General features: G+C 35.8%; 1 protein-coding gene across 7 annotated transcripts in view; it reads right to left on the bottom strand.

Annotated features, from left to right (window-relative positions):
* CCDC148 (coiled-coil domain containing 148) overlaps positions 1-24,833 on the bottom strand; it is a 459,375-nt gene that overhangs the window by 366,418 nt on the left and 68,124 nt on the right. For 4 of the 7 annotated variants that reach the window (XM_064382740.1, XM_064382739.1, XM_064382738.1 and 1 more), the window contains exons 2-4: positions 2,930-2,992; positions 1,837-1,958; positions 1,241-1,288 (exon numbers count right to left, since the gene is read on the bottom strand). The exons of 1 other annotated variant lie outside the window; for it this stretch is intronic. In XM_064382740.1, coding sequence (XP_064238810.1) covers positions 1,241-1,288; positions 1,837-1,958; positions 2,930-2,981 — 222 coding nt within the window. In that variant the 5' untranslated portion in view covers positions 2,982-2,992. The remainder of the gene's footprint in view (positions 1-1,240; positions 1,289-1,836; positions 1,959-2,929; positions 2,993-24,833) is intronic. 2 more of the 7 variants (XM_064382742.1, XM_012454890.3) reach the window with 2 other exon arrangements.

Genomic DNA, 24,833 nt, shown 5'->3' with positions numbered 1-24,833 from the left:
GTAACATGTCTCAAAAACGCTAAAAAACATACACTTGGTCAAGATATCCCAGAATCATGGGAATTTTTCCTGTGAGAGTACAGGATTCTAAAACACGAAAAGTCTCTATGCTTGAAGTAGCATAATTCCTATTATCACAAAATTGTATACATCTCAGATATCTAAAAATTGGGGTGGGATAATAATGCATGCATCTTTTTCTATTCAGAGTACTTGTCATTCCTGTTTTAGTTAATTCTTTTGTATTATATTTTTAATTGACATATTTTAATTGTGCATATTTATGGGCACAATTTGATGTTTTGATACATATATGTTATATACTAATATATGTCAAATCAGGGTATTTAGCACAGCCAGCATCTCAACCATTTATCATTTCTTTGTGGGGAGTATATTCAACAGCCTCTCTTCTAAATGTTTTGTAATATACAATATTTTACTGTTACTCATCCTCACCCTACTGTGCAATAGAACATCAGAACTGATTTATCCTATCTCATTGTAACTTTGTACTTTATTGGCCTTGAGATCCCAATTCAAATATCCCATCCTAAGAAAAGCCTTCCCTAACCACTCAGTGAAGATCAAGTCCTATTATACACCAGACAGCATATTTTTTATTGAAGTTTATACTTGTGATAATTTTACTTCCAGGCTTATTTGATAAACACTGACTGCTTTCCCTCCCTCAGCAAACAGTAAACTTCATAAAGGTGAGGACTATATTTCGCTTACCTTTGTATCTTCAGGGCAAATAGTAGGCACATAAAAAATATTTATTGGCTTGAACAATTAAATATTGTAAAGATTATGTGACAGAATGTTAAATAGAAAAGTATACCTGATTTCATATCTATGTTTATCATAGGAAAAATAAAGTATGTATTAAGTTTATGTTTACATATATGTGTACAATAGATAGAAGTCAGAAATATGAAAAGTTTTGGTAGGATGATAGTAATACAAGTGACTTTACCACAAAATTTATTTGAATGTTCCTGTAACATTAACTTATTTCAAAGTTACATAAACCAAATAAATAATGCCCTGCTTTTAAGTGGTTGTCTTAGTTTGAGAATATATGGTAGTCTCTCCAGAATAGAGTATCAAATGTGCTTTGAAATCATAACAATTGCCTTCTATAAAAAAGATATTAACAATAAAAAACAAAATGAACAAAACATGAAAATTTTAAATACAAATAATTTAAATTACTTAATATATTGCTTCACCTTACCTGTTTTTTAAAGCAGCCAAGTAATGAAAATACTGTTTTCAATGAACTCTATTATTTGCACAAGAGAGAAACATAGTGTATGAGTAAGCCTAAACTACACATGGTCCTAAAATACAGTGCACAATCACTTGCACATAATCTCCTTTCAAATCTAGCCTAGGTTCACCCTGGCTTGGAACATATATTTAAACCAAAAACAGAATTCTAGAAAAGAGCACCTGAGGGCATATTTGTATAGTGTTGGAGGAGCCTTAATCAGGTAATAATAGCTGGTAATTACTAACAATTTTTATTCTTCAGATTAAGTTGGAAGTTGTTGAAAGCTAATAAACTAACTGTCTTTCAAAAAATAAAGTTGAATTCAGACCTCAAAGAGTTGTTCTGAACATTGAATGGGTAATGCATGAATGCATGTAAACTATATAACGGTGTCTGAGGGCATTCTATAAATGTTAGTTGCTATTCACTATTATTATTACTTGGGAGTTTCTAACAACTATTTGGAATGTCATTTATTTTCACATTTGCAATGTAAATACTTTCTAGCTATTCAATTTTCTGAAACTAGAAAAACACATACACACACGACTTCTAACCTTTAGCTCTGCAGAGGCAGAAGCTAATTTTTTTGCTTCAGTTAATGCACGCAATTGTTGATAGTCTACTGGTTTGTACTTGGTGCTTCTCATCTCATTTTTCATATGGAATACCAGATTATCTATTAGTCATAAAAACAGAAAAATGACAAAGAAAGAATATCATGTTATTGGAAGTCAAAAAATAATTACGGCAACCAGATCTATTTTTAAATATTTTTAAGCAAATACAAGAAATAATATATTACAATATTGATAATATATTTGAAGCCTCTATTTCTAGAAACGCTTATGGCCACTTTATTTCTTGCACATCATTACTTCTGAAAGGGTACAAAGGGAATGTTTTCATCTAAGTTACTACTGTATATTGAAGATTTTAGAAAATTATAATGCCAAGCTACAAAGTATGACAACTGTTAACCCATTCTTTTTATTTAAAATGTGATAGACATCAACTGTGAATATTATGTATCACATAATTATAAATCAAATTATATAAATAGATTTTTAAGTCATAGATGCATTTCTAACTTAGACAAATCAAATAAATTTAATTAAATTTGAAAGAAAGGTTGAAACTGAAAGCTAAAAGTTTAATAGGTTGAAAAATATTAAAATGATGTAAAATGTCTGAGTATTCTACATCCAAATACAATGTGCTAGTTTGGTATGATATGAACCATTTGGATAAACTAAAACATAAGTTAGGGGTACTCTAAATTCAAGTAGCATAAAGTATAATAATTTGAGTAAGTCAAACAAAACATGTACGTCCACCGCAGTTATATGAATAATTCATCTGTGTCATATAAAGTAATTAGAATTTATTAAGTAAATCATGGATCACATGACTGTAGGGAGCTCTCAAATGATTTCAGGCTAATCACAGTGAAAGAAAGCAAGGGTATCCTGACCACCATTGAGGATTAAAACAAACCCGTTGTAAGGAACTGGCCAATCATTCAATGTAACCAGCAAATGAGCTTTCCATTACTAAATTTTTGAAAAATCAACATTTCAATTGTATATCATTTCAAAAGTACATAATTCACTGTAACTAATAAAACAGAGTTGGGAGTGGGAAAAATACCTGAGCTATCATTTCTCTGAATTGTCATGAATGGTCTGTTTCTTTGATTCATGTTTTCTGTATCTGTTAAGGAAAGAAGAGATAACTAAAATTTCATATTATTTTATAAATGTTTTTAAAGCTGTGTTACTTGAAGTATTTTCAAAAGTAAAACCCAGGCCTGGGTCTGTAATGCTTTGTATTTTATTAAAATCTGCTTTTCTTGCTCCTGGAAGCTCTCTGTTAGCGTTTTTTCTGTGCCTTTCTTGTTTCTGGTCCACTCCTTCCAATCTTTTCCCTCTTAATCCTCCTCTGCTGGATTGTTCCAGTGATTGATAAAAATTTTGTTATTAGGAAGTTTTTAAGTGTTTTATTTTGTGTTCCTGGGAGGAAAGAAATTACTTAAATTGAAGAATAAATTACTGACTAATTCTATTACAAGTATTATGGCACTTTTGATAGATACAGAGATGCACCAGCCAGATCAAAGGACTTGCTGCCTGGCTGTGGGAATGCAGTCTGCAGATAGACTCCAGGTGTCACCTCCTTCAGGGTAGGACTCTGCTGCACAGAAGAGCCTTGTCCAAAAGCATATGCTTTCTGGGGCAGCCCATACCCAGTGACTGAGCAAGGCAGGGGTGTAAAGCTATTTGGGCAATGCAAGACACTCTAATAGGTAATATTTGCTCCAGAGCCTCCTGCGAAACTGGCCTAGAGTTTGCTGGACCTGCATTGAAGTTGTTGTCTTCATCTGCCCAATCCTGCTTACTTCTTCTCCCTTTCAAGGCATAGATGCCTGCTAAACATCTTCCACCTCACACTCTTCAGGTGGCTCTTTAAATAGCAGTATTCACTTTTCAAAAGTTCGTGTTCCACATCCACTAGGTTGAACTATCCATGTCTAGTGGCCCTTTCTGTAAGCTAAACCTTCTTAAATGGAGGAAAAGATAATTAAGGTCCATGACTTTTGGAAACTTTGCCAAGTTACCAAAAATTCCTAAGTCCTTACTATAGTCCCCCCGCCCCCGTCTTCCTACCATAGCCTTCCCATTTCTTTTAATCTGTTTTAATAGTATAACCTACAGATAGGAGTAGCAAATGTAAATGCACTCAGCAGCCATTAGTAAGTTAAAGGAGAGAAATGACAAGGAGCAAGATCACAGGAGTGGCAGAAAATATGGAAAACTGAAGAGCATTTCATGCCCAAAGATAATCAAATAGACACCTTTTTCCTTTTCCTTTTTTTTTTTTTGAGACCGAGTTTCGCTCTTGTTAGCCAGGCTGGAGTGCAATGGCGCGATCTCGGCTCACCGCAACCTCCGCCTCCTGGGTTCAGGCAATTCTCCTGCCTCAGCCTCTTGAGTAACTGGAATTACAGGCACCCGCCACCATGCCCAGCTAATTTTTTGTATTTTTAGTGGAGACGGGGTTTCACCATGTTGACCAGGATGGTCTTGATCTCTTGACCTCGTGATCCACCCGCCTCGGCCTCCCAAAGTGCTGGGATTACAGGCGTGAGCCACTGCACCCAGCCACCTTTTTCCTTTTGATAACACAAGTACCAGACAAAGCAAGCCTCCAGAAACAAATCTATGCTGGTTTGTTAGCTCTGGACTACTGCATCTCCTCCCTAGTTTTCATTTAATTCTGCTACCCATAGCTTAGCTGTCCAAGTTTGCCATCTTCATCTCGCAGGAGACCTCCCCTGTCCTCTTATTGGTTAGTTGTAGTTTTCTTTCACTGGAGAGCCAGCCCTTTTAGATTTAGGCCTCATTTTTCTTGGCACTGAGACTCAAACATTGAGGTTCTGAAACAAAATAGGGTTGTGCAGATTCCCTTTTGGCTACCTTGGTCTAACCCTGTCTAACTTGTTCCTCCTGGTTTTCAGAAGAAAATCATGCAAGCCATAAAATGTTTCTCACCATCTCTATATAGTTCAAATTTTAATTATGGCCATAAGAAATCTGACACTAGAATATATTCTGGAAATCAAAGTTGTAGCTAAACCTGTTTCATGAACTTGAAACCTCATTTGGTTCCAACTATTTAGAAGACCAAGTGGAAATACTTCTTGACCTGCATACTTCTATCTTTATACATAAATCATGTATAATTTCTACCTGCCTTTCAAAAATGTTGAAGGCTTATTAACTAAAGAGTTATTAAGCTGAGGTACTATAAAACTGATTTCATTGTAATGTTTCTTCTGTGAGAGAAATGATTAGACATTCAGATTTAGAATCTGAAAAGTTCACAAATAATTTACTTAGTTCAGTTCTCATTTTAGCACTTGAGATGATTAAGGCTCAGAAAAATGACCAAAATCATATACCTAGTCAGTAGCAGAACTTTACTTTCAAAATCTCACATTATAATACAAAAATCTCTGAAAATGAAGGTGTATTTAATAATGGTGGCCAAACCCAACCTGAGCTATAAACATTTGGTGACAAATCTGACCCAAACAGAAGTTTACACTATTAATGTGAACCTTCATACATTTATGTAAAGATATTAATCTGTTTAATTATGGGATGCTGCCTGGACCCCACCAGGGTTTCAAAAATATTGGGCATATGTTCTTTATCCCATTTATAAAAATCTGAAAAACCTAAAATATATCTGGCTCCACATAGTTCATATAAGGGATTTATGAAACTGTATTAAAACAAACATTTCCTGATTCCCAAACAAGTGTACATCATTCAGGCTATTTCAATTTTATGCTTACTAGTGAGAAATTCAAAGTGGCTACTTCAGCCTGTAGTTAAAATGCTTCTGGCTGAAGCTACTTGAACAGAATTTTTTATCTTAAATAATTTAAGAACAGATCATTTTAGAAATTAGTCCATATTCACATTATGTGACATTTTATAAATTGCTTATGAATGTTATCAAAATGTTAATACTTTTAGATTTCAATTATTGAAAATATTTTAAAATAATATTTTTGTAATAAATTTCTTATAGCATAGGAAGAACACTTTGATATATAATGGAATGATAGTGTCACAATAGCTAGAGGTCTGAAAAACATTTTAGTGTAAAGTTATTACCGAGTTGATGGAGAATCTAAACTTTTGTAAAATAGACAAATAAATGGCTTCATTTTTATCTATCTATGACCAGTCTCTACAAGGAAGATGAAAAATAAGGACTTCTTTAGAGATGTAGAAAAAGAGATCATTTACATAAGGAAGCAACTTTTTTAACATTGTTAACATTTTTATTCTTCTCTTTTCTAAGAAAATCTTTTTTAATACACTGAAGAAGGAAAAGGTCAATTATATTTAGGGTTAAGGTTGTACTACATATGGATAGATTGTAAACTCTAAACTGATTATAAATATGTAGACTAGTCATTCACCCCATGACAGTGAGACTTCTATAATGGGGATTCTGCCAGGTGAAATGATATTAAGAACAATACCAATATGTAGAAATAGTATTGTCTTGGCTATATGGGCTCTTTTTTGGTTCCATATGAATTTTAAAGTAGCTTTTTTCTAATTCTGTGAAGAATATCAATGGTAGTTTAATGGGAATAGCATTGAATCTATAAATTACTTTGGTCAGTATGGCCATTTTCACGATACTGATTCCTCCTCTCCATGAGCATCGAATGTTTCCCCACTTGTTTGTGTCCTTTCTTATTTCCTTGAGCAATGGTTTGTCATTTTCCTTGAAGAGGTCCTTCACTTCCCTTGTTAGCTGTATTCTTGGTGTTTTATTCTCTTTATAGCAATCGTGAATGAAAGTTCATTCACAATTTGGCTCTCTGCTTGTCTATTGTTGGTATATAGGAATGCTTGTGATTTTTGCATATAATTTTGTATTCTGAGACTTTGCTGAAGTTGCTTATCAACTCAAGAAGCTTTTGGGCTAAGACAATGGGGTTTTCTACATATAGGATCATATCATCTGCACAGAGAGACAGTTTTATTTCCTTTCTTCCTATCTGAATACTCTTTATTTCTTTCTCATGCCTGATTGCCCTGGTCAGAACTTTCAATACTATGTTAAATAGGACTGGTAGGAGAGGGCATCCTTGTCTTGTGCCAGCTTTCAAGTGGAATTCTTCCAGCTTTTGCCCATTCAGTATGATATTGGCTGTGGGTTTCTCATAAATGGCTCTTATTATTTTGAGGTATGTTTCATCAATACCTAGTTTGTTAAGAGTTTTTAATATGAAGGGATGTTAAATTTTATCGAAGGCCTTTTCTGTTTGCCAGTATTTTATTGAGGGTTTTTACATCGATATTCATCAGGCATACTGGTCTGAGGTTGGCCTGGCAGGCAGCTGGGGGAGGGAGAGTATCAGGATAAATAGCTAACGTATGTGGGGCTTAATACCTAGTTGATAAGTTGATCTGTGCAGCAAACCACCATGGCAGACATTTACCTATGTAACAAACCTGCATGTCCCGCACATGTATCCTGGCACTTAAAATTAAAATAAATTAAAATTTAAAAAAATATATATGTAGAAATATCTTGGATGTGGTAACAAATTATTGTAAAAAATTAATTTATCAAATAAACGGCCACCATATTGATTATAAAATAAACCATCATTTTTAGAGGTTCTTGTATTATAATGTAATATTTTGAAACTAAAGTTCTTTTGCTACTGACTAGGTATGTAATCTTAGTCATTTTCATATGAAAGATCCCATAACATTTTAAGTGTTTTAGTTGATGGCCAAAGTCCAGCTTAAGCAGTATTTTTTTCTAACATCCAGAATTCTCTTTTAAATTTTAAGCAGAATTTTGCATATCACTTTCATTATGAAGCATTATGCATTGTAGTTTGTGGTATTGTCCTGGAAAAACTAGTGCAACCAAAAGATGCATGATTAGAACTAATATAAATGGTTAAACAAAGTGCTTAGTTACATAATAAATATAACCAATTCAAATGTAATAGGAAATATCTCACTCAAAACAAACAAAAAACAAAATATCTAGGAATAAACTATATAAGAAGCTTGTAGGACATATACTCTAAAAGAACTACCAAAGTTGATTACAGGAAATTAAAAAAAAAAATTGAACAGAAAGAAACTAGTCTAATTCTGCATACCAAATATTTAACAGAGGCAATTTCTGGGTGGTAGGATTACACTTAATTTTGAATTACTACTTTATGATTGAGCATAATTTCTAAACAAGAAGAAGAAAAACACTTTTAAAAATACTAAGCAGAGGCAATATTTATTTTACTATATTCTGGAAAAGCACTACCATGGTATGCCTATTTCACCAATTAAAAAGAAAACTGGATTTCCTGACATCAAGAACTCTTTAAGATATAAACATATGTATGTTTAATTTATGACACTGATGCTGAACTGAGTTTTTACTAATCTTCTACTAAAAGGCAAAATATATTAAAATATACTTGTTACATTGTATAGAACTTTAAAATGTTAACATTAGAATATTCACCAGGTCACTTTTTAATGCTCTGTGGGAAATAAGTAAACAGTTTAGTTTAAACTATTTTTAAATTACAAATATACTGGTTAAACCAATAAACTGTATAGAAAATTGTGTGGTAAAAACTAAGATTTTTAGTCCTACTTACCTCTAACAGAAGAGCTGGAGGAACAGTTGCATTTAGCCCTGGTAGTCATTTTCAAGGTTTTATTTTGTATTCTTTCAAAGATTTTCCATGCATTTGTAAGTACTTATATATATCCAATTTTATATAGGTATAATAATTATATATATATATTTATTATATATTGTGTGTATGTGTGTGTGTATATATATATACACACACGTATATATATATACATACAATTCCACAAGTTATTTTATTTGATAATGTAACTTGGCCATCTTTCCATATCATTTTATTTGCGTGTTCATGTATACATACATGTGCCTTTAATGACTGAAAATGGCAGATATATAATATATATTATATATATACACATATATATATTCATTTAACCAGTAAAAGAATACAAGACAGAAATTTTTCTCAAAAAATTCTGCCTTTTACTTAAAACCAAAATTCATAATCAGACAAATAAAATTTATCACATCTCTGCCCTCTTTATAATTCATAAAAATTTGCTTATGAACCAAATCCATTTCTGTTTTTATGTTTAAAACAGCTCAAAGTAGAGAGTCTCAATCAACCTTGCTAATACAATAATTCAAATACAGATCTATACATCCCACAGACTTTTCCAGTCTGGGGAGCAGAGTCAGAGAGAAAGAAGAGTTAACCACAACAAATAACCTAAAAGGACCCAGTTTCCGTGGGACTTCAGAGCCCCAAAGAGAGTGAAGGTAACTACAGTGGAGCCTCTCATGCTCCTACTCCCTCTATATCCTCCAAACTATTTTAATAATTCCAAAACCCCAAGAGAAAAGGTATAAATTAAATGTATATCTAATTTAAAACAGTATATACTACATAAAAATGGGAATTTTCCAGACCTTTTTTTGGGGAATAGATGAATACACAGAGCTTCCACTGACTGTCTCAGAAATTCTGACCAGAAACTATGACTGGGAGTTTTGAGTTTTGACAAATCAACTTAAGGAAACAAAATACTTATTTATGAAGAAATACAGTTTTGCCTCTAATTTTCCCCTTGAATGTGGGATCCATAAAGAAAGAATAATGAAATTAATCCTCTGCTTTGGAAAGACCACTTACCCTCCTACATGACTTGCCATTTTGGGCATCTTTAAATTTAAGATGTGTCAATCTTCTGACACAATTTGTGAGTCTACTTTCCCATGTAGACTATTTTCCTACATACCTGGACTTGATGTAAGAGGTTCACCTGCTTCCTTTCGGTCCCTTTTATGCCTAATCTCTCCAACAGCTGCAGCGTATCATATAATTCAACTCCTCCATATCCTATATGTAGAGTTTTTCAATAGCCTTTTATCTGCTCTTCTAGCCCAGCTACCATCACACAACTGCCTGAATGAGTGATGTCTCAAACACCAAAATACATCATAGAACTCCCTGACCTACCAAGTGGTTTCTCATTGCTCTCCAGGACAATCTAGCTCTTGACTATCTAGCCCCTTCATTAGCTATTACCTTATTTGTACCCTACCCTTGAGCATTTCCAAACCATTTGAAGATCCCTGAATAGACAATATTTGTGACAGGCAGAACAATAGTTCCCCAAAGATGTCCATATAGGCACTAATCCTCAGAACCTATGAATATGTTACGTTATATGGCAAAGGGGAATTAAGGTGGCAAAGATAATTTAGATTGCTATCAGCTGACATTATATAAAGAGCGTATCTTGGCTTATCCAGGTGGGCCTAATGTAATCAGAAGGGCCCTTATTAGAAGGTGGAAGGAGAGTCAGAAGTGGAGATGTGATGACAGAAGCAGAGGTCAGAAAGGAGGAAGATTTGAAGAGGCCACACTTCTGGCTTTGAAGATGGGGAATGAAACCATGACCCAAAGAATACAGGTAGCCTGTAGAAGCTAGAAAAGGAAAGGAAACAGGATTCTCCCCTAGAAGCTCCAAAGGAATACAGCCCTGCCCACAACTTGCTGTTATTTTGAATGTCTGACTTCCAGAATTTTAAGATCATAAATTTGTATTGTTTAAGTTATTAAGGTTGTGGTAATATTTTTAGCAATAGGAAACTGATATGCTCTTTCATGCCTCTCTTGTTTAAAATAGTACACACACTATTACCTATACTTGGAAGGCCTTTCTCTACCATTGCCTCTCTGACCAATACCTACTTACTTTTCAGTCTCAGTCTCATCTTAATCATCCTACCAGAGTCTCCTAAGCCAGAGATGATCTTTCCTTTGTGCTACTACTTACTATACCTTGTGTTTGTTCGTACTGTTTCTCTAATTTATGTACTTATTTCAATGTTTATTAAACATCTATCATTTACTAGATTCAGGGCTATGGATTTATTCAGGCCTCTGCAGAGAGACCATCTCTGGCAATGTCATCTAAAGTAGCTCCCTCTATCCCCAGTTATTCTTCATCCTCTCATTCTAATTATTTTCCATTGTAGTACATCTCACTGTGTGGCATTATACTACATATTTATTAACTTGCCTATTGTTCACATCTACAATTAGGATATATGCTCCATGAAAACAAGGCCTTTAGAGGATCATCTGTATTTCTCCAGACTGCCTAAAACAGTGCGTGGCACATATTAGATATTCGATACATATTTGCTAAAAGAGCATTAAGTGATTACATTATAGATCACAGTCCTGCACCTAATGCAAGGTAGTATTAGGAGCAAACACACAGTTTTCACCTGCTTTTCCCCTATATTTAAATCTAGGCTCACCTGTATGAGATAAAAATTATGATCAAGAACAACCACCAAGTCAAAATTGGCAGTAGATTGAGGCATATGTGAAGAAATGAGGAAGAAAACACATGCACACTTTAAAGTTTCAGCACTGACTCTAAGTTCACATTAACTGCAGTTGACAGGTGCCCCAGATCACCTACTCAGTTGTCAATCATAGTGCACAACCCCCACATGCAAAAACTTGCATTTTGTTAGTAATGTAAGGGTATCTATGCTATCTTACTTCTCTAAGAGCTTGAGGGTAATAAGGAGAGTCTACGAATAGTAGACACAGATAATTTAGTTTTACCTCAAACGTATATTATTAAGAGAAAAAAGCAAGTTGCACTATGACACATACCATATGATACCATTACAGAAACATGAACAGACATAAAGTTACCTCCCTCTCTTGTGCGTGTGCACCCTCTCTCAAGAGAAAAGTCTAAAGGCACACACTTAGACCAAACTGAAGAGGATGCTGCAACTGGAGGTTACTGTCAAAGGGGACTTTAGCTTTAACTGTAATAAAATCCTTGCTTTTTTACAATGAGTATATATATGCATATTTATGTAATTAAAAGTAATCAACGTTGCCCAAAGGGTCCTATTACCAAATACAGTAATCCCTCAGTATCTGCAGGGGACTGGTTCCAGGACCTCCATGGATACCAAAATATACAGATATTTAAGTGCCTCATACAAAATCATGTAGTGTTTGCAAATAACCTATGCACCTCCTCCTGCATGCTTTAAATCATCTCTAACTTATTTATAGTACCTAATACAAGGTAAATGTTATATAAATAGTTGTTATGCTATATTTTTATGTTATTTATTTTAAAATATTTTCTATATGAAGCTGTTGTATTCACAAATGCAAAACCTGCAGAGATGGAGGGCTGATTGCAATTCTTTTCTATTGTAAAATTAATGCAACAACATTAGAGTCTATAAATGATTATCAAGTGGGTTCTGCTGCTGAGAACCCCAGAGTCTGATCACTCGTCACTCACATTTCTGAACCTGCCCAGTTCGGACCACTTCCCAGAGCCCCTTGACCCTAGCAAGTCACACAAACCCTGTGAAGGCCAGCCTGAAATATCCAGTTAACTTTAATTTTGAATATAATTTAAAACTTTTAATATAAATTTGTTCTGCCTTGTAAGATAAATTTCTTCTGACACCTTTAACAAAAATGATTCAAAACACAGTACTTTTTCTCCTGATTAATGGTCACAAATGCATTGTCTTTCTCTTGATTACAAGCTTGATAATTTTAAAAAAATTAATGAAAGCAAAGGCCACAAGCAAGGTTATAGAGTTCAACAATTATATGGCATTTTGATGTGCTTTTCGCTATTACTGCTGAGGAAATTTTATCCTCTGAAGTTTAAAACTGTGGCAGACACAGCTAGGTACTAATATTCATTCTACTTTTTTCCCTTTCTAACAGATTCTAATTTTGTTCAGGGTAAAATATCGGCCTTCCTTTGACACCTCTGAAACTGTAAATGACCATGTGATACAGTTGCAACCAATGAGACATGAGCAGAGGTCTGCCGGGAATTTCAGGGCAAGATATGTTTTCTCATATAGGCACTCCTCCTTATTCCTTGCCTTTTCTCCCTTCTTTCTGCATGAAATGTGGATGTAAAGCTAGACATGGAGCAAGTATTAGGATGAAAGATACATACTAACTGTTGCAGAGAAGGAAGCCAAGTGGAACCTGGGATGTTGTTATCAAGAATCTGCTGTACCAGCTCTGGACTCTTTCCCTCTGGACTTATTGTAATGAGAAAAATAAATCCCCAAGCTTCCGCAGTCAGGTTCTGTAACTTTCAGCCAAACAAAATTCTCAACTGAGATAGACTGGGATAATATGAAGCACCCTGGAGATTCTGATGTCTCTCTACATAAAGCAGTATAAAAATTGTTCTAGAAAAACACCTATCAATATAGATATAGGATAAAATTCTAGAAAATATTACTGTCATTGCTCTTCAATAGTAGCATGAGAAAATTACCTCTAGCAGAATTTCCTATCTTAAAACTCCAGTAGAATTTCACATGCAATTTTAACATAGCTAAAAGAGAGTAGGTTAAGAGATACGTAGGTGGTTCTGGAAGGGGAAAGAAAAAAAATCCTCAGAAACTTAAGTACACTACCAAAAAGTAATACAAAAGAATGCATCTGTGAGTTTACAATACTCCAGAATAGTTTTCCATGAAGGATCAGTTATGCAAGGAACAATTTTCTTTTAAAATGCTACACAAAAGGATATTTTTTAAATTTTTAATAAAAAATAGTGATCTACCACTCTTCAACAAGATATAAAACTCTATTATTAAATGACATTGCCTGGAACATGGTAGCCACTAATATGTTTTGAATAAGTGAAATAGTTATAATAGGTGAGAAATATTAATGCATTTTTTATTATTGCCAGTTAAGTTTGAAAAGATCTCCAGGCTAGGAAGTAAATAAATGAAGGGGAAGATGAAAGGGGTTAAGATAAAGTTTAGAGGGAGGGAAAGAAAGAGCGAAGAACAAGAAAAGCAGAGGGAACAAAAAGAGAGAAAAAAAATTTTTCCTTCTCTTCATATCTCTTCTTTTCAATTATCTCAAATTTAAGTCATACAAGGAAATCTTCTTCCTCCCTATATAGGCAAATTTATAGTTGAGATTAGCTGCACTAAAGTGGGTAGAGTTTTTACTGCAGAAAAATTAGAGTGGCTAATTTTGAAGCATGAAAGGTGGACCCTCAGGTCTGGGTGGGGTTTTCGGGGAGAGATGGTGACTGAGGATGAGCAGCTACCTGGAGAAAAGGGTGGTGATGGGAGGAGAGGGGCTGAATGTGGGGTGTTCATGATGTCAGTCTTCTCTTGTTTCAATTTTTGCTTCAACCTAGTCCTTTACATAGGCAAGGAAGGGACGATTCTCCACTATCCTTTTTTCATAATCTCTTTGCACAAGGATCCATATTCTCTGAATAATGATTTGAAAGTCCTTTTATAAAAAATCTCAATAATATCTATGAAAACTAGGGGGAGTAGAAAAAAAAACTGCTCTTCCTTAGAGAAAGAGGGAAGAGAGAGTTTTCCTTTCTGCCTGGGGGGTAGGGTGTGTGGATGGTGAGGGGGACAGATTATCATGTAACACAATGACAAACAGTAAGAATGTGGCTGCGTAGGATTTTCTACTTGGCTTTCCTAAAAGTGCTATAGAATATTTTGTTTCAAAATATAATGGTCAATAACATGAAATAGTCACTAACATATGACTACAACTTGTTACTGGCAGTCAAAAACATCAAAATTAAAATAATTAACCACAACATTCCCAATAAAATTAACAAAAAATAAAATATATATTATATGTATATATCAAATTGGGAAGGCAGCGGTAAATTAACTCTCATACACATTGTTGGTGGGTATCTAGGGGGCTATTTGGCAACATACAGGCATACCTTGTTTTGTGCTTCACTTCATTGCACTTCACAGATACTGAATGTCTGTGGCAACCCTGTGTCAAGCAAGTCTACCAGCACCACCTTTTCAATAGCAGTGTTCGCTTCATGTCTCTGTGCCTCATTTTGGTAATTATTGCAAAACCCTTCATCATTATATTTATTATGGTGATCTATGATCAGTGGTCTTTGATGCTACTATTGTAATTGTTTTAGTGCACCTCAAACTGCATTCATACAAGAAAGCAAACTTGATAAATGTTGTGGGTATTCTGACTAATTCATTCCAGCTGCTTTCCCCTGTCTTTCCCTCTCCTAGGATGTCCCTATTTTCTGAGACACAACAATATTGAAATTAGGCTAATTAATAACCCTACAATGTCCTGTAGGTGTTCAATTGAAGAAGAATAGTACATCTTTAACTTAGAATCAAAAGCTAAAAATGTTTTAACTTGGTGTGGAAGGCCTGTCAAAAGCCAAAATGGGGCAAAAGTTAGACCTGTTGTTCCAGTTAGCCAAACTATGAATGCAAAGGAAAAGTTCTTGAAAGAAATGAAAAGGGCTACTCCAGTAAGCACGCAAATGATAAGAAAGGAAAACAGTCTTATTGCTCACATGGAGTAAGTTTGAGTGGTCAGGATAGAAGATCAAAGCAGCCACAACAATCTTTAAGCAAAACCCTAATTCAGAGCAAGGCCCTAACTCTCTTTGATTCTAGGAAGACTAAGAGAAGTGAGGAAGCTGCCTAAGAAAGTTTGAAGCTGGCAGAGGGCTCATAAGGTTTAAGGAAAGATACTGTATCCAGAACATAAAAATGCAAGATGGAGCAGCAAGTGCTGATTCAGAAGCTGCAGCAAGTTATCCAGAAGCTCTTGCTAACATCATTGGTGAAGGTAGCTAAACTAAACAATAGATTTTTAGAGTCGATAAAACAGCCTTATACTGAAAGAAAATGCCATCTAGAACTTTCAGAGCCAGGAAAGAAAAAACAATGCTTGACTTCAGAGATTCAAAGGACAGGTTGATTTTCTTATTAGGATCTACCTCAGCTGGTGACTTTAAGTTGAAGCCAGTGCTCCTTTACCATTCTGAAAATCCTGGGGCTCTTAAGAATTAAGTCTGTCTGTGCTCTATAAATGAAGTAACAAAGCCTGGGTGATAGCACATCTGTTTACACCATGATTAACTGAATGTTTTAAGCCCATTGTTGAGACTTACTGCTCAGAAAAAAAAGATTCTTTTCAAAATTTACTGTTCATTGGCAATACACCTAGTCACCCAAGAGCTCTGATGGAGATGTACAGATTAATGTTGTTCTCATGCCTGCTAACATAACATTTATTCTGTAGCCCATGGATCAGGAGTCATTTCAACTTTCAAGTCTTATTATTTATAAGAAACACATTTCATAAGTCTATAGCTGCCATATATAGTAATTTCTCTGATGCATCTGGGCAAAGTAAATTAAAAACCTTCTGCAAAGTATTAACTATTCTAGATGCCACTAGGAGCATTCATGATTTCTGGAAGGAGGTCAAAATAAATAGCAACATTAAGAGTTTGGAAAAGGTTGATTCCATCCCTTGTAAATAACTTTGAGGGGTTCAACACTTCTGTGGAGGAAGTAACTGCAGATGTGGTGGAAACAGCAAGGGAACTAGGATTAGAGCCTGAAGATGTGACTGAATTTCTACAATCTCATGATATAACTTGAACAGACAAGGAGTTGCTTCTTGTGGATAAGCAAAGAAACTGGTTTCTGGAGATGAAATCTACACCTGGTGAAGATGCTTGTGAACACTGCTGAAATAACAAAGGATTTAGAATATTACATAAACTTAGTTGACAAAGCAGTGTCAGGGTTTGAGAAGATTGACTCCAGTTTTGCAAAAAGTTCTATGGTGGGTAAAATGCTATCAAAAGCATCACATGCTTCAGAGAAATCTTTCATGAAAGGAAGAGTCAATTCATGTGGCAAACTTCACTGTTGTCTTCTTTTTAAAAATTGCCACAGCTACCCCAACCTTCTTCAGCCACTACCCTGATCAGTCAGCAGCCATCAACATCGAGGCAAGACCGGCAAAAAGATTATGACTCACTGAGGCTGAGATGAGCATTGGTATTTTTTAGCCTAAAGGATTTTTAAGATATGTACATTTTTTAGACATAATGCTATTGCACACTTAATAGACTACAGTATACTGTAAAAATAACTTTTATAGGCATTAGAAAACCAAAAGATTCATGTCACTTGCTTTATTGCAATATTAGCTTTATTGTAGTGGTCTGGAATCAAATCTGCAATATCTCCAAAGTACACCTGTACCAAAATTCTCTCTTTTCTTTTTTTGAGATAGGGTCTCACTCTGTTGCCCAGGCTGGTCTTGAACTCCTTGGCTCAAGCGATCCTCCTATCCTCCTACTTCAGCCTCTTGAGTAGCTGACTGTAGGTGTCCACCACTGCAGCCAGCTTTGTACCAAAATTCTTTTTTTTGAGATGGAGTCTCACTCTGTTGCCAGGCTGGAGTGCAGTGGCACAAACTCGGCTCACTGCAACCTCCAACTCCCTGGTTCAAGCGGTTCTCCTGCCTCAGCCTCCTGAGTAGCTGGGATTACAGGCACGCACCACCACACCCAGCTAATTTTTGTATTTTTTTTTTTTTGAGATGGAGTTTTGCTCTTGTTACCCAGGCTGGAGTGCAATGGCGCGATCTCAGCTCACCGCAACCTCCGCCTCCTGGGTTCAGGCAATTCTCCTGCCTCAGCCTCCTGAGTAGCTGGGATTACAGGCACGTGCCACCATGCCCAGCTAATTTTTTGTATTTTTAGTAGAGACAGGGTTTCACCATATTGACCAGGATGGTCTTGATCTCCTGAACTTGTGATCTGCCTGCCTTGGCCTCCTAAAGTGCTGAAATTACAGATGTGAGCCACTGCGCCTGGCCCAAAATTCTTAACATTTTTTATACCATTCGACCCAGTGACAATTTTAGAGATTTGTCCCAAGAAAACATACAAAAATATATCTTTACAAGTATGCTTATAGCCGAATTATCTGCTTGGAGAAAAACTGGAAATGACTTTAAAATGAGTGATCATAGGGGATTGGTTAAATTAAATTATTAGATACCATACAATGCAAGGTTTTACGAAGATAGTACTATAGAAGAAAGCATTATAGTAAACCACGTTCATTTAAAATATAGTTGAAAAAAATAGCACATCCTCAAAACTAAGGCATTCTTGAACTCTAGAGTAGTGTTGGTCTTTGGAGTCAGCCTGTGAAAGACTGAATTCCAGGTCCACCACTTATAAACTGTGGCACACTCAGCAAATTACTTAAATGGTGGGTAAGACTCAGTATTGTAAAAATGTCAGCTCTTCCAAATTGATTTATACAGTCTCAACTGAAATCCTAGAAATTTTTTTGTGCATGTGAAAATTGGCAAGCTGGCTTAAAAATATGTACAGAAATGCAAAGGACAAAGGACAGCCAAAAGAATCTTGATGAAAAGAGCAAAGCTGGAGGATTTATAGTACCATATATCAAGATCCACTATGAAGCTCTAATAATCAAGACTGTATTGGAACAAGGATGGGCAAATAGGCCAATGAACAGTATAGTCTCAAGAAACAGATCCAAATATACACGGTCACCTGATTTATGAAGAAGTGAGTCATACTGCTGTGCAGTATGGAAAGAACAGTCTTTAATAAATGGTCCTGGGTCAGTTGGATATCCATGTGGAAAAAGTGATTCTTGATCCCCTACCTCCCAGCAGTCACATAAATCAATTACAGATGTACTGCAGCTCTAAATGTGAAAGATAAAAATGATTATTTTAGAAGAAAACAAAGGAGAACATATTCATGACCTTGGAATTGGCAAAAAAAATTCTTTTAAAAAAATACTCATCTTAAATGGAAAATGTAGTAAGTTTGGAAATACTAAAATTAAGAACATCTATTTATCCAAAGACACCATTAAGGGAGTGAAAAGGCAGCCTGAAGGGTAGGAAAATACATTTGTCATATATCTTTTCAAAAGACTTGAACCAAGAATACATATGTATATATTAAAGCACATACAAATTAATGAGAAAAAGGCAGACGACCCAATAAAAAATGGGTCAGAAGAACTCAACAGACACTCCACAATAAAAGGATACCCAAGTGGCCAATAAACATATTAAAATGCGCTCAACTTTATCCATTAGCAAAATCCAATTTAAAACCACAGTGCAGTACCTCTATAAACACACTAGGGTAGCTGAAATGAAAAAGATAGAAAATACCAAATGTTGGTAAGAAAGTGGAGCAACCCGAACATTCACACATGGCTGGTGGGCGTGTAAACTGGAACAACTTCTTTAGAAAAAAAATCACTGGCAGTTCAGCTACTATAACCTAGCCATTATACCTTTTATATATTCAACAGAAATTTGCACATATATTAATCAGAAGACACATATTGGAATGGTCATAGCAGTGCTATTTCTAGTAACCTATGTTAGAAATGACCCATAGCCTGGGCAACAACCTGAAATACTGACTCTACAAAAAAAATTTAAAAATTAGCAAAGTGTGGTGGTGCACACCTACAGTTCCAGCTTCTCCAAAAGCTGAAATGGGAGGATTGCTTGAGCCCAGGAGGTCAAGGCTGCAGTGAGCCATGATTACACCATGGTACTCCTACCTGAAAAAACAAACAAACAAAAATAAACTACCCAGGTGCTATGATGTAAATGTTGATATTTCATGCCCCTATTCCCCTGGCTAAATTCATATGTTGAAACTTAATCCCCAATGTGACTGTATTAAGAGTTGGGGCCTCTTAGGAAGTTACTAAATCACGAAGGCTTCTTTCTCCTCAATGGGATTAGTGCCCTCACAAAAAAGACTGAAAGGTGCGTATTTGCCCCTTCCACCATGTGAAGACACAGCAACAAGGACCCATCTTTGAGGCAAAGAACAAGTCCTCATATTGCCTCATCAAGCTCTCATCACCAAATGCTGCTGGCACCTCAGGCTTGGACTTCCCAGCCTCCAGAACTGTAAGCAATCTATTTCTGAAGTTTGTTAATAACCTAGTCTACAGTATTTTGTTATAGTAGCTCAAGTGGACTAACACACAAGATATCTATCAATAGTAGAATAAATTGAGGTATATTCATAGATTCACTATTAGATTTTTGTTATTGGGAAAAGGGTTGAGAGGTAAAGTGGGTATTGAAATATTCATTAATACTACTGCCAACTTGGGTCTAGAAAATGCTGCTTCTAGTCCTGTCTGAGAAGTGTGTATAAGGCAAAGAGTGTGTAAACAGCATCATTCTTCTTTGACATATGTATTATTTGCTCCAAGATACTTTTTGTAACTGCTAGCTAAGGCTAGTTTGACATGACCAAGTGACAGAGCTGACAAACTTGAATAAAAGTGCTCAGATAATTTTAAAATCAAATCTGAATATTTCAGTGTAACGTATTTTTACATGTAAAAAAGTTGCCATAAAAATTGATATTATAGGGCGAGTGCAGTGGCTCATGCCTGTAATCCCAGTACTCTGGGAGGCCAAGGCAGATGGATCACCTGATGTCAGGAATTAGAGACCAGCCTGGCCAATATGATGAAACCTGTCTCTACTAAAAATACAAAAAAAAAAAAAAATTTAGCTGGGCGTGGCAATGCATGCCTATAATTCTAGCTACTTGGGAGGCTGAGGCAGGAGAATCATTTGAGCCTGGGAGATGAAGGTTACAGTGAGCCGAGATCACGGCACTGCACTCTAGCCTGGGTGACAGAGCAAGACTCCATCTCAAAAAAAAAATGATATTATCCATGACTCTTTAGTGACATATAGCTTACATATACAAATTCTAAAGCAAGATAAGAAATAGGAATAATTCTAATTTTAAAAGTGTATGCACATCTATATAAGCATAGATGTATATTTAATAAATGACTGGAAAGCTAGACACCCAAATAGAGCAGTAATCAATGTGAATAGAATGCTTTTTATTTTCTTCTTTGTGTTTCATATTTTATAAATTTTCAGTGAAAGAAAATTTTTTTCTTTAAAAAATTTTTTAAGTTATGTTTTTGTTTGGAAACAATCACAGACTTATAGAAAAGTTGCAAATAAAGTATAAGGAAGTTTATTTTTCTGAAGGAAGGTTCCATTTCAGAGGAAACTGTTGCCCTGATTCCCCATCCATCCTGAATACTTGACAGTGTCTTTCCTACAAACAAGGACATTCTCCTACATAACCAAAAGATAACTCTCAGCAACAAGAGATTTAACATCGATAACATTACTATCAACTAATCCTCAGATCTCATTCAAGTTTTGCCAACTGTTTCAATAATGTCCTTTATAGAAAAAGGTTCCAGTTCTGAATCAAGCATTACATATTGTTGTCATGTCTCCTTAGTCCCCTTCAGTCCAGAATTGCTACTCTGTGTTTGACTTTCAGGATCTTGACACTTTTGAAGATTACATGCCAGTTATTTTGTAGCATGTCCTTCAATTTTGGTTTGTCTGATGTTTCTTCATGATTAGGCCCAGTTTATGCATCTGATAGGAATATCACAGAAGTGATGTTGTGCTCTTCTTATTGCATTATCCGATTTCCCTTTGTCCATTACTGACGCTGTTGACTTTGATCACTCAATTAAAGTAGGGCCTGTCAGGTTTCTCCACTATAAAGTTACTATTTTTTCCTACTTGTATTTGGTGAAGAGGTACCTAGAAATTACTAAAGTTTAATTTCTCATTAAACATGTATGTTTTTGTTTGTTCATATCTGTGTAATCTGTTTTATTCAATGGTGATACAGCTTGCTTCTGTGTCCCCACCCAAATCTCATGTGGAATTGTAATCCCCAGTGCTGGAGGAGGGATCTAGTGGGAGGTGATTGAATCATCAGGTTAACTTCTCCCTTGCTGTTCTGTAAGAGTGAGTGACTTCTCAAGAGATCTGTTTGTTTAAAAGTGTGTAGCACCTCCTCCTTCAATCTTTCTTCCTCCTTCTCCAGCCACGAGGAGACGCCTGCCTTTCCTTCACCTTCTACCATGATTGTAAGTTTCCTGAAGCTGTCCCAGCCATGTTTTCTGTATGACCTGTGAAACTGTGAGTCAATTAAACCTTTCTTCTTCATAAGTTACCCAATCTCACATAGTTCTTTATAGCAATGCAGAAGAGAAAAAACAAATGGATTATAATCTATTACTATATTTGTTAAGTTACCCAATCTCACATAGTTCTTTATAGTAATGCAGAAGAGAAAAAACAAATGGATTATAATCTATTACTATATTTGTTTATTTTGATGCTCAGATTATCCCAAATTTGGCCTGTGGAAACCCCTTCAAGCTGGCTTCTGTGTCCTGTGTCTTTAAACACAATACATATTCATTAGCTCACAGTTCTGCAGGTCAGAAGTCTGGCATGGCATGATTAGGTTCTTTGCTCAGAGTTTCATTAAGCTACAATCAAGGTATTACCAGGGTGAGTCCTTTTCTAGAACTTTAAGGGAAAACCCATTTGCCAGCTCATTGTTATTGTCAGTCAAATTCAGTTACTTGCAGCTATTGGACTGAAGTCCCACTTCCTTGCTCACTGTCAGCCAGGGACAGTTGTCAGTGACCACAGTTGTTTGCATTCCTCATATGGCCCTCTACATATTCAAAGCCAGCCATGGATAATCACCTTCATGCGAATTCCTTCTCATGCTTTGGATCTCTAATTTTCTCTAGACCCAAATTTAAAGGGCTCTTGCGACAAGATCAGGCTCACTTGGATAATCTCCCCTATTTTGAGATCAACTATCAGGAAACTTAATTACATCTCCAAGTCTCTTGCCATATAACGTAACATAGTCACGGCAGAGATAGCTCAACATATTCAGGCTCCTGGGAGTTACACAGAATGTGTATGCTAGAGGGCAGGAAATCTTGGGGGCCCTCCTAGAATTCTACTATACATGTAAAGTACTAAAACAGTGCATGGCATATAGTAAGCACTATACATATATTAACTGTTATTATGATGTATAATTGAACAAATTCACAGATATTTTAAAAATAGTAATGCCACAGCATATTTAAAAATAGCAATGCCAAGGGCATAGCAAAATAACATTCCAATGAACCATTAAAGAAACAGACATTGGTAGAAACTTCTGGCAATCAATTTGTTAAAATGTATCTAGAAAGCCCAGTACTCTCATTTCTAGGAATTCATCCTAATGATATAATCAAAAGTATACACAAAGGTACATAAAAGAAGATGTCAATTATAGTTAAGCTTCTGTGGCATGTCAAGATATGTGTTAGCCTCTTGACATTGCTGTAGGTCAAACAAGGCTTCTGGCAACTTCTTAGGGAGCCCCAGCCCTCTTCCTGGAATGTGAGGGGGCCTTTTGGCAAGACAGGGTCTCTTGAAAAGCAAGAGATTATACCATGTTACCATCTGTCTGGTCGTGCCTATCTGCCAAAACAAGAGCGTCCTGGGAAGGAAGCCTCTGCATTGTCTCCCTGGTTTTCTGTGCTATGGCCTCATCCAAGCCCTAAAGTGCAAATAGTGGAGTCTGGCCTATCACTCCTGATGTGTTGTCCCCTTTATGCTAAATTGGTTATATTATACTCTCAGCCAAGATTCCAGAGTATGGCTTTCGTTTGATTTTAGCAACAATATGAGGCACCACAGAGTACAAAGTATGTATCAGTGGTTGGGGGGCAGTGTGGGGAGTTGATGCAGAAGGTAATTACCAAGAGAGCACCTACTGCTTACATTATAACACCATAAAATAGCTGCTATTAGTACCATTTTACAGGTGAAAAAACTGAGGCTCAAAGAGATTAAACAACTTGTTTAAGGATGCACATTTAGAAAATGATGAAGCCATGTTTTGAAACAACTGGCTTCAATCTTTTTACCATACCAGTTATTGCTATTGATTTCTGAGATTGCGTATTTATTTTAAAAGCTCATCAAGAAGTGGTAATAATTAGTCTAGCTTAAGACCTACTGCAGTAAACATTGCTGCTTCCCTCTACATTAAGGCAAATTAACCATATGCAATGTGGTTGCAATGCAGGTTAATTTTTATCTTAAGTATTTTTTCAGCTGTACTCTCCCACAACTTAAATTTCAAATTAACAGATGTACCACAAGTTCAGCTTGAACAATTTTTCCCATTATCTCAACCCAAAGAGAGACACTCCAAACTCCATAATCTTTGGAACTATCATCTTTCCACAGATTCAACAACCAGGCTAGTTTTCTCTACCTCATACTATTATCTGATACAATTATTGATTTAAAAAAGAAATCAATGCCCAGGGCCCCTGAAGTCACTAAATTGTCTATTTCTCCTTCAGGGATTTTTCCCCTCATCCTTCCCACATATTCTCCTTCCCATACATTCTACCTTCCCCCATTATGCACAGAACTATTCAATCTGCATTCCCCTTTAATTTCCTCCCATTTCTAGCTCCAACAGTCTGCCGTATTCTTGTTCTAGCTTTTGCCAGTGAATCTCTGGCAATCAATTCAAACTCATGGTAACCTTCCAGCCATAGAGCAAGTGTCTTAACAGGGACTATAAAAAATACATATATGGTTGTGGAGTTTTGTGTTCTATTGAAAGCTTTCTTTGAACATTTCCTTTCTTTCTGGCACAACATAATTTTACAGGCTCTTCTGGGTCTTTGCTAGTCACAGTCCAGATCAATTATCTTTCTAAGGAGCTCTGGTTCCTTGAAGAATGGCATTAGAAGGCAAGATTTGGGCACTAGATGTGTTCATGGCCACTGAGATGTGGGCTACTTCTTAGCCCACCCAGTAGGCAAAGCTAGAAAATACAGGCCCACACATTTATATCTAAATCTATGAATATACATTGATATCTCCAACTGCAATGCAACAGTATATGGTTCATTTTAGTTCTCTCCTATATTTGTAACTTCTTTCTCCAACAGTGAGAAGCCCAGCTACCATTAACTTTTTGTCTTTTACTTGATCAACTTCCTATATAAAATCTTATCTATCATCTCGAATACCACCTCTCTTCTACACAGATGCCTCCTTTATCCCATTTGAGTCCCAACAGCCCAGAGCAGGTGCTCC

The sequence above is a fragment of the Aotus nancymaae genome, unplaced genomic scaffold (assembly GCF_030222135.1).
Source record: "Aotus nancymaae isolate 86718 unplaced genomic scaffold, 86718_ANA_hifiasm-v0.15.2.pri h1tg000029l, whole genome shotgun sequence".
Classification (NCBI taxonomy): Eukaryota; Metazoa; Chordata; class Mammalia; order Primates; family Aotidae; genus Aotus; species Aotus nancymaae.
The sequence above is the reverse complement of the archived record's forward strand: the minus strand, read 5'-3'. Positions and strand labels throughout refer to the sequence as shown.